The 11,370-nt window shown below is 43.5% G+C and overlaps 1 protein-coding gene across 1 annotated transcript in view; it reads right to left on the bottom strand.

The window, feature by feature from the left end:
• NEK4 (NIMA related kinase 4) overlaps positions 1 to 9,153 on the bottom strand; it is a gene marked incomplete at both ends in the record, with an annotated part of 49,811 nt that extends 40,658 nt beyond the window's left edge. The window contains 4 exons of the mRNA XM_080715377.1: positions 1,296 to 1,403; positions 1,574 to 1,771; positions 5,583 to 5,849; positions 9,061 to 9,153. Coding sequence (XP_080571503.1) covers positions 1,296 to 1,403; positions 1,574 to 1,771; positions 5,583 to 5,849; positions 9,061 to 9,153 — 666 coding nt within the window. The remainder of the gene's footprint in view (positions 1 to 1,295; positions 1,404 to 1,573; positions 1,772 to 5,582; positions 5,850 to 9,060) is intronic.
• Between the last annotated feature and the right edge of the window lie 2,217 nt (positions 9,154 to 11,370).

Genomic DNA, 11,370 nt, shown 5'->3' with positions numbered 1-11,370 from the left:
TACTTTAGAGCTGGGCGTGGTAGTGCATGCTTGTAATCCCAGCATTCAAGAGGCTGAGATAGGAGGATCATAGCTCGAGAATAGCCTCAGCTACTTAGTGAGGTCCTTTGCAACTCAGTGAGACCCTGTTTCAAAATAAAGAATAAAAAATAGGGTTGGGGGTGTAGCTCAGAGATAGAATGCCCCTGGGAGCTGGGCGTGGTGGCACACACTTGTAATCCCAGTATTTGGGAGGCTGAGACCTGGAGGATTGCAGTTCGCGGACAGCCTCAGCTACTTAGTGAGGCCCTCTGCAACTCAGTGAGACCCCGATTTCAAAACAAAGAATAAAAAATATGGCAGGGGATGTAGCTCAGAAGTTAAATGCCCCTGGGTTCCATCCCAGACCCGTAAAAAAAAAAAAAAAAAAAAAAAAAGAATGCCCCTGGGTTCCATCTGTAATACTGTAAAACACACGCGCGCGCGCACACACACACACACACACACACACACACACACACACACAATAATTACTTTAAATTACCTGAAGTGGTTTGTTGCTCAATTTAAGTTTTTATAGGTGTTCCATATTTGGAACAACGTGGAACAAAATGGTGGTTAATATCGGTGGTTAATATTTTTCAAATTAAAAAATAAAATGAGAGACGGGTGTGATGGTGCATGCTTGTAATATCACAACTTGGGACAGTAGGATGACAGGTTCCTGGATAGCCTCAGCTGCTTAGTGAGGTCCTCAGCAATTTAGTGAAACCTTGTTTCAAAATAATAGTTTTGAAACTAAAATAGTTTGAAACTAAAATAGGACTGGGGGTATAGCTTGGAGGTAGAATGCCCCTGGGTTCAATCCCCAGTAACTAACACACACACACACACACACACACACACACACACACACACACACAGATCAATCCCTTCTCAAGTTCAACTTTTCCCATAGAAGAGACCCACCTTCTTCATTTATTTATTTATTCATTCATTTATTTATTTATTGTATAGTATGGGGATTGAACCCAGGGGTACTCTATGACTAAGCTATACCCCTAACTCTTTTTATTTTTATTTTGAGACAAAGTCTTGGCAAGTTGCTCAGTCTGGCCTCAAACTTCAGATCCTCTTGCCTTAGCCTCCTAAGTAGCTCGGATACACCACCACACCTAGCCACCATCCCACACTATTCACCAGTATCAATGACTATGCATCAACTAACCAAAAATCACCAATGATTTTAGCCAGAGGCTATTTACATAGCTGCATTATATAACCTTTGCTCAGTTAATGCTAGATTTTTTTTTTACCTTTCCTTCAATTATCCGGTAAACTAAAGAATTCATGTCTTTTGCATTGAAAGCATGCTTCAGGGTGGCCATTTCATAAACACAGCATCCCAATGCCCAAACATCAGACTAGAAAAGAAAAACAGTGATGAAATGTTGAAATACCTTATTTCTACCTTTAAAAAGTTTGTTCTTCTCTAACCAACTTACAGAAAATTCTGATTCACTACTCTGATGAGTAATGAACTTCTGAATATTCTGTGAGACAAGCTGAGTCCATATTCATAGCCTGATCCTACCTTATAGTTATAGGGTTTGTTTGAGAACAACTCAGGGCTCATATAGTATGGTGTGCCAATGAGGGTGCTTGCCATATCACAGTGGTTCTCTAATACTCGGGCAATTCCTAGGTCACCCACTTTGATGATGTTTGTTCTTGTTAGAAAGACATTTTGAGTTTTCAAATCTCGATGAAGGATATGTTTCTCATGTAAATACTGAAAAGAGAAATAAAATTTCATTACATATAAATGTACTGATTTACTTATTGATTCTACCTCCAAGCTATACTTCTAGCCCTATTTTTCATATATTTTTTTTTTCTGGTAGTACTGGGGGTGGAACCCAGGGGCTTTCTACCTCCAGGAAACAGGGTCTCACTAAGTTGCTGAGAGCCTCACTCAGTAGCTAAGGCTGGCCTTGAACCTGTTCGATCTGCCTATATCAGCTTCCTAAGCACAAGAATTACAAGCGTGTGCCACCCCACCCAGCTTCCTATTTTTTATTCTTTATTTTTAAACAGGGTCTTGCTGAGTTGCAAAGGGCCTCACTACATAGCTGAGGCTGTCCTCGAACTGCAATCCTCCCGTCTCAGCCTTCCAAATGCTGGGATTATAAGTATGCGCCACCACACCCGGCTTTACTTATTGTTTCTTGATCTTTATATATTGTGGGAAATTGTTCTAAGTCTAAAAAAATACTGGCTTAGCTGGGCATGGTGACGCATGCTTGTAATCCTAGCATTTGGGAAGCTGAGACAGGAGGCTCGTAGTTTGTGGACAGTCTCAGCTACTTAGTGAGGCCCTCTGCAACTCAGTGAGACCCTGTTTCAAAATAAAGAATAAAAAATAGGGCAGAGGGAATAGCTCAGAGGTCAAATTCCCTGGGTTCCATCCCCAGACCTGCCAAAATATATTAAAATATATATATATATATATATAATTTGCTTAAGGATTTATAGCTTTTTGCTTGTTTGGCAGAAGACTGCCTCTCTTGAGAAAACTGAAGACAGTGATCTATGTCCTGGTTTACTACTCTCTTTGCTTGCAGGTCTGGGGCAAGGGCATTCGACCTCTGAGCGACACCCCAGCCTTATTTTTTATTCTTTATTTTGAAGCAGGGCCTCTCACTGAGTTGCAGAGGCCTCACTAAGCAGCTGGGCTGTCCGTGAACCGCGATCCTCCGGTCTCGGCCCCCCGAGTGCGGGGTGACGGCGAAAGCCCGGCACAACCTTATCTTCGAAGGCATTTCCAACACAAGGCTCTACACCCTAGAGACAGTTAACGATCTGATGACCCAAACTCAACAAAACTGGTAATAAAAGGAAGAGCTTGGCTTTCTTGTCTTCTCCCCTCTTACCTCCTCAAGATCAGGAGTAAAGTCTCAAGAGTATTTTTTTTATTGAGTCATCCCATGTTTTGCTGGTACAAAGCCCAGCAATATATTATCAGCATTTGCATGAGTTAAAAATCCTTAGCTATCTAGCTACCACAATACTATTGATTTATAATCTTTAAAGAAAAGGTTCAATCTACAACTTGTGTGTCTGGCACTAGGGACTGAACCCAGTGGCATTCTACCTGTGAGTTATACCTCCAGCCCTATTTTTTATTTTTTATTTTTAAACAGGGTCTTAAGTTGGAGAGGTCCTCACTAAGTTGCTGAGGCTGTCCTCAAATCTGTGATCCTCCTCTCTTAGCCTCCCAAGTACTGGGATGACAAGTGTGGGCCACCACACCTGGCTCCTACTCATAACTTTTTTTTTTTTTGGTGGTGTACTGGGGTTCCTGGAAGCCCTTCTACCTCCAGGACATACTCCCAGACCTATTTTATACTTTTTTGTATATTTAGAAACAGGGTCTCTTAAGCCAGCGCAGCTGACTTCGAACCTGTACAATCCTCCTGTCTCCGCCTCCCAAGCGTGGGGATTACAAGTGTGCACCACCATGCCCAGCACTTATTCATAACTTTTTTTTTCTTTTTTTTTTTTTGTGTGTGGTACTGGGGGTGGAACCCAGAGGCTTTCTACCTCTGGGATATATACCCCAGACCTATTTTATATTTTATTTGGAAACAGGGTCTCCCTAAATTGCTGAGAGCCTCACTAAGTAGCTGAGGCTGTCTTCGAACCTGCGCGAGTCTCAGCCTCCCAAGCGCAGGGATTACAAGCGTGCGCCACCACACCCGGCTTATTCATAACTTTTAATGTAAGATAATTAAGTTCTGCGCTGGATGTGGTGGCGCACGCCTGTCATCCCAGTATTTGGGAGGCTGAGACAGGAGGATCACAGTAGGAGGATAGCTTCGGCTAAACTTAGTGAGGCCCTTTGCAACTCAGTGAGACCCTGTTTCAAAATAAAGAATAAAATATAGGGCTGGGGGTGTCGCTCAGAGGTAGAATGCCCATGGGTTCCATCCCTAGTACCACAAAAAAAAGGAAAAAAAATAAGTTCTACGTTTAATTGGCCTAGGACCTTCCAAAATTGTTTCCTGGTACTTTGACAATTATAACATCTTAGCATTACATGAATTCAGTTTAAAAACACACTTACAAGCCAGGTGTGGTGATACACACTTGTAATCCCAGCATTCAAGAGGCTGAGACAGGAGGATGGCAGTTTGCAGACAACCTCAGCTACCTAGTGAGGCCCTGTGCAACTTAATGAGATCCTGTTTCAAAATAAAGAATAAAAAATAGGGCAGGGGGTGTAGCTCAGAGTTTGAATGCCCCTAGGTTCCATTTCCAGACACACAAAAAATAAATACATAAAAACATGCTTACAAACTCCCATTGAAGATAAGACAAATTTATACAATGCCAGACATGCATTCTTCTCAGACCCATGAAATCCTGGCCTTCATAACATGTGAATTAACAAAATAATTTGTATTTAAAAAGACTGTCAGCCGGGCATGGTGGCAGAGGCCTGCAATCCAAATAAAATATAAATACAAACAGAATATTTGAAATCCAAATAAAAAATAAAATAGAGCCGGAGGTGAAGTTAAGAAGTAGAATGCATGAACTGGGTATGGTGGCACAAGCCTGTAATCTCAGACCTGGGAGGCTGAGACAGGAGGATTGCAGGTTCAAGGACAACCTCAATAAGTAGTAAGACTCTCATCAACCTAAGGAGACCCTGTTTCCAAATAAGAGATAAAATTGGGCTGAGGGTGTAGCTCGAAGGTAGAATGTCTCTGGTTCAATCCCAGAACAACACACACACACAGAAAAAGTAGAATGCCCTTGGGTTCTATCCTCAGAACCACAAAATAAAAATAGTAATAAATGGGGACTATTTTAGAATCTCAACAACAAGGACAATTCGTTCTAGACAAGTCTGCTCAGTTCCAGAGGGGCAGTTCATAAACAGTCTCACTTTGGGATATGTGTACATTAAAACACGAACTGGTTTTGCATTCTCTGCCACAGCAGAATGAAAGCTCGAACCCCAGTTTAGAATATTCATTGGCCCAGCCACCTTTCACCATGACACAGCAGATCAGATGATAACATGATCATTCTCTGCTCTTTGTTGAAGTCAAGGTCCTTAAAATTGACTTTGTTATAAATATTAAATAAAGAATTGGCTTCAGCCAGGCATGGTGGCGCGCGCCTGTAATCCCAGCATTTAGGAGGCTGAGACTGGAGGATTGAGGTTCGTGAACAGCCTTAGCTACTTAGTGAGGCTCTCTGCAACTTAGTGAGACCCTGTTTCAAAATAAAGAATAAAAAATAGGGCTGTGGGTGTAGCTCAGAGGTCCAGTGCCCCTGGGTTCCATCCCCAGACCTGCAAAAAAAAAAAAAAAAAAAAAAAAAAAAAAATTGGCTTCTCTTGCAATTAAGGCATGAAATCTATATCTACTTTAATACAGATATCACTCAGAAACATTCTAAGAACAAGAACAGGTTTCACTTTATAAATGGATTTAAAAATTTTTTTAATGTAAAGAACTGGAAATTTTTTTCCTAAAATATACCTTTCTGCCATCTTAGAGCAAATGGAATGCTGCAAGTGTACACAGTACCTGCAAAGCCATGGCAATCTGTACAAACCACTCTACCACCTGACTCTCAGGAAGAAGTTGCCCTTTCTGCTCCTTGAGCTTCCGGTACAGATCACCTCCTTCACAGAAGCCCATGACAATGTAGAGGAGACCGTCTCCTCCCTCCCATGACTCTTTGTAGGTGACAATGTTGGGGTGCTTCAACTGAGACAAGAGCTGAGCTTCCTGTTCAGCAGCTCGCCGTTCTCGGCTGGAGGCCTTTCGGAGGTTCAGTTTTTTGATGACATACTAACAAAGAGAACACATATTTTTACAATATGCAAGTAAACATACAGTCTTTTAGATTTCAAAATATCTAAGAGCTCTCACAAATGTCTTCAAAACCAACCTTCTAGAGCCTGTTAGATAACCTATTCCTTGTGTTTTTCAAGGAGCATAAAATTACTGGAGATGTAGCTCAGTTGGTAAAGTACTTGCCTAGCATGTGTGAGGTCCCAAGTTCAATCCCCAGAACTACGAGGTGGGGGGGGGGCATACAACTGAGGAAAATGTTTGCTATCACTAATGATGCTTTTTATAAGTTAGACTTAAGGCTATATATTATAAAAAAAAATTATCCTTTCCATCTGCAGTTTGCAATTTCAGTGAGCCAAATACCTGCAGTCTCACTGACATGGGAGGCTACAACAGAAGATTTCTCGAACTCAGGAATTTGAGACCAGCCTCTACCATATAGTGAAATCCCATGTCAAAAAAAAAAAAAAAAAGCAAACAAAAAAATATACAATTTTGGGTGTGGTAGTACATGCTTGCTATCCCAGTCCTTGGGAGGCTAAGACAGAAGGATCATAGGTTCGTGGCCTATAGGATCATAGCCTCAGCTACTTAGTGAGATCCTATTTCAAAATAAAGAATAAAAAATAGGACTGGTGGTATAACTCAGAGGTAAAATGCCCCTGGGTTCAATCCCCAGTGTCAAAAAATAAAAATAAAAAATACAATTTCATTAATGGCTAAAAATTGAATCTAAGATAATATACCATTAAATCATTCATAAAATCTGTGTTAGAGATTTCTTAACCTCCAAGTTCCTCCTACAAAGAAACATAAAAAGATTGCTTAAATTGTAGCTGGGTACACTGGGTATGGTGGCGCATGCTTGTAATCCCAGGACTTGGGAGGCTGAAACAGGAGGATCACAGGTTCATGGCCAGCCTCAGCTACTTAGTGAGGCACTCCACAATTTAGTGAAACCCTGTTTCAAAATAAAGAATAAAAATAGGAGCCAGGCATGGTGGTGTACGCTTGTAATCCCAGCATTTGGGAGGCTGAGACCTGGAGGATCACAGTTCGCGGATAGCCTCAGCTACTTAGTGAGGCCCTCCACAACTCAGTCAGACCCTGTTTCAAAATAAAGAATAAAAATCAGGGCAGGGGGTGTAGCTCGGAAGTCAAATGTCTCTGGGTTCCATCCTCAGACCCGCAAAAAAAAAAAAGAATATAAGACTGGGGTTGTATCTGGGGAGGAGGGGTAGAATGAATCAGTCGCGCACACACACAAAAAAAAAACTTTAAATTACACTAGATACTCAAAGAGATCCATGGCTCAATAAGGTTAAAAATCACCAGTCAACATACAAAATTATTCCTGCTTTTAAAAAATCAATATTGTTCACCATCTAATACACTGTACTCAAAGACCACATGATTCATTCCTTCATTCAATAAACACATTTTTAATCTCATTTTTATTGCTCAAACGCAGGGGGCTATTATGATAGCTAAATTCCTATCCTCAGCTCAAAATTTCAATGAAAATACCCCAGTGCCTACTGAATAAATTTTGATCTGTGCTTGTGTTCCCAACCTGTACCTAAGACAAAGAAGAATAGGCGAGTGAGCCCTATTAAGGGCATACTAAGGGGAACATCTCTCAGCTTGCCTAGTACAAGTGGGTTGTCGTTTGTGACTATTACTAGTACCTCCTTTCCGGCAAAAAAATTATCCCAGTTTGGCCAGCCATGGTGGTACATGCCTGTTGTAGAGGCCAGCCTCAGCAACGTAATGAGACACTCCAAAACTTAGTGAGACCCTGTTTCAAAATAAAGAATTAAAAATCGGGCTGAGGCCAGGTGTGGTGGCACACGCTTGTAATCCCAGTTTGCAATCCCAGCATTTGGGAGGCTGAGACCAGAGGATCGCAGTTCTCAGACAGCCTCAGCTACTTAGGCCCTCCACAACTTAGTGAGACCCTGTTTCAAAATAAAGAATAAGAGCCAGGCGTGGTGGTGCACGCTTGTAATCCCAGCGCTTGGGAGGCTGAGACAGGAGGATCATGCAGGTTCGAAGCCAGCCTCAGCTGGCTTAAGAGACCCTGTTTCCAAATAAAATATAAAACAGGTCTGGGAGTGTAGCCCGGAGGTAGAAGGTCCCAGGGTTCCATTCCCAGTACCACCAAAAATAAATAAAATAATAATAATAATAATAATAATAATAATAATAAATAGGGCAGGGGGTGTAGTTCGGAGGTCGAATGGCCCTGGGTTCCACCTCAGACCTGCCAAAAAAAAAGGCTGGGGTGCAACTCAGAGATAGAATGCCCCTGGGTTCCATCCCCAGTACAAGAAAGAAAGGAAGAAAGAAGAAAGAAAGAAAGAAAGAAAGAAAGAAAGAAAGAAAGAAAGAAAGAAAGAAAGAAAGAAAGAGTGGTGTTAGTCGGGGGTAGAATGTCCCTGGGTTCAATCTTCAGCACCACAAGGGGGAAAATAATTGTCCAGGTTTGTACATTATACGGCTACCCTATTAATACAACCATGCTTAAAAACGGGTTCATCACCCTTTGTATGATGGGGGTAAAAAGTACTTTAAGCAAAAGAGTGACAACATCACATTTAAGTTTTAGAAAGATCACTGAGGCTAAATGAAAATGATGGGTTAGAAGAGAGCAAGTAGGTGGGAGGGGCCAGTTGGAAAGCAGAGGCTATAGTGTAGCCAGAAAAAAAATGGTATCCTGGATTGGAATACTATTGCAGATGGAGAGGAGGCCTGAGGGTTTCGTGTCAGATAAATAAAACCAGAATCGGGGAGAATTAAAGATAACTCCCACGTGCATAGGGTGGACAGCTGCATGGCTGGTGAAATATGGGCTGGGTGAGAAGGTTTGGAGGGAAGATGAACTGAGTTTTGAGTCCACAATCTGCACTAGAGTTGTTTGCGGCCCTTCATTTAAGGGCTGTGTTGGACTGCACGATCCCTGACTGCTCTCATGGAATTGTCGGGGGTGAGAGAGAGGTAGGCAGGTCAAACAACAAACGACTTCTGCAGAGAGGTGGGGAAGTTTGGACAAGTTTGGACGGAGGTTATGGGGAGCCTGGCCTTGTTTTGATAGTCTAGGACGATTTCTCTGAGGAAGTGCCACCTGAGATATGCCCCTTCGCAGCTCACGGGGCGCAGCTCTCCGGACCCAGCCCGCCCCTGGCCGGACCCCAACCCCGCGGACCTGCCTGCCGTCGGGCCGGTGCTTCACGAGCGTCACCTCCCCGTAGCTGCCCCTGCCCACGACCCGCACGTAGCAGTAGGCGGCCAGGGGCATGTTCCCGGCGCAGGCCCACAGTCGGGACGCGGCGGCGGCCGACAGGGCGACGGACGGCGGCAGGGGTCCCCGCTCATGCCCGAGAGGCAGCGATGGGGTCCACAGCGAAGGCGGCCACGCCAGGACAGGAGCACCGCGGCCCAGCCCACCGCGACGCCGCTGCCATAGCGATCCCAGCGGGGGCAGTCCTGCGCATGCTCCGGCGTCGCGGAGGACGCGCCGCGGAGCCCACGCCCGCGCGGCCCGAGCGCTTCCGCCTCCCTCGGAGGACCGCCATAGAGCTGCGGCTGGGCGGCCAGAGTGGCTACGCCCCGGCTACTTCTGAACTCTTTGCAAGTAGGGGTTCGTTCATTCTACAAAACTTTATTGACCGCCTGTGTGTTTGTCCGACAGAGTCCCTGCCTTCCTGGAGCTCACACTCTATTAGTTACATCAGTAACTTTTTGTATTTTTACTTTATCACATGCCTAACAGATTGTGCACCCAGCAGTCCATCTTATTTTTAAATAAATTACAAAGCCAGTACGTTGAAGATACCAATACACTCCATCCCTAAAAGGTTCGGCCTAGCAAAGAACTTCCGTTTATAATATCTGTGCAAACCACTGCACTAGAACATTTGATCAAACTCCTGCCTGGCATTAACAGTTTAAAGGCTGGATCCCCACGGGGGAGCCAGGCCTCCACTAATATGACTGCCTGAGAAAGCTCACGGCTGCCAAAAACATTTACTCTTTGTTACAGCCAACACCTCCCTTTCCTAGAGCATTTAATTTTTTTATTTTTTATTTTATTTTTTATTTTTTGGAGCCAGGCGTGGTGGCGCACGCTTGTAATCCCAGCATTCGGGAGGCTGAGACCTAGAGGATCGCGGTTCCCGGACAGCCTCAGCTACTTAATGAGGCCCTCTGCAACTCAGTGAGACCCGGTTTCAAAATAAAGAATAAAAAATAGGGCAGGGGGTGCAGCTCGGAGGTCAACTGCCCCTGGGTTCCATTCCCAGACCCGCAAAAAATAAAAATAAATATTTTTTTTGGCAGGGGTGGGGGGGTTAACTGGGGATTGAACCCAGTGGCATTCTACCTCCAAGTTATACTCCCAGCTGGATTTTATTTTATTTACTATTTGGAAACAGAGTCTCACTAATGTTATGGTGTGAGATGATATGGTTTTGGGAAAACTGTCCAGGAGGACCCCTGTTAGGGCTCCAGACACAATTTCCCTCAAAATACACATTAAAAAAAAAGAGAGAGAGAGAAACCGCGGGTTCTTGTCCTGAGCCTGGACTCTTGCTGAAGAATTAAATAAGTTTATTAAAAAGATAGAAATATAGAAGATAGTTATAGCCCCATGCCATTGGGGGATGCCCCACCCCAGATACAGCTCGTGGACTGGACTTTTTATACCCATGACCTCCATCTTGTTTACATAACTCTGACATAGTGAATATCCCTGTAAGGTTCCTCCCCCAGCAAGGTGTGGCAAGGTGTCTCCTTTCACGAAGGTCAACCCCTCCTACCATCCTAGCTAGATTGTGTAGATCTGTCTTTGTTTGTTTGTTTGTTTATTGGTGGTACTGGGGTTCCTGGAAGCCCTTCTACCTCCGGGCTACACCCTCAGACCTATTTTTACATTTTTATTTGGAAACATAAGCCAGCCAGTTTATTTGGAAACATAAGAAGCCAGCGCGGCTGGCTTCGAACCTGCGTGATCCTCCTGTCTCTGCCTCCCAAGCGTGGGGATTACAAGCGTGGGCCACCACGCCCGGTTAGATCTGTCTTTTAGAAAGAGGAAGCCCTAGCTCACCTCTCCTATAGACTTTGTTAATTACTTTTATCTAAGTCAATTTACATTGGAATAGTTGCCTGCTTTTAGGCAGAAACCAAGTCCTTTCACAGATTTTTGAAATATAATAATCATAGCTTTCTCAAATCTTCCTAGGTCATTCCCAATACTGGCACAATTGCCAGCTAGCTGACACAACTGACTTAAGTACATTTTCACTGACCAACCTTTGTAATTTTTCACTTCCCTTTATTAAGTGGGTCCCCACTTATTCCTCTACTCCCTCATTCTCCCTTAAAAGTCCCAGTCACTTCTGCACAAATTAGGATGAAACTCAGCTTTTCCTCTTCCTGTCAGTACTTACTGAGTAAAAATCTATGTTCTCTGCTTTAATGCTTCATTTTACCTTTTTATTTTTCATTTTCCAGTCCT

This window comes from Muscardinus avellanarius, assembly GCF_963383645.1.
Source record: "Muscardinus avellanarius genome assembly, chromosome: 18".
NCBI classification, from domain to species: Eukaryota; Metazoa; Chordata; class Mammalia; order Rodentia; family Gliridae; genus Muscardinus; species Muscardinus avellanarius.
This window is presented reverse-complemented; position numbering and strand designations above follow the sequence as displayed.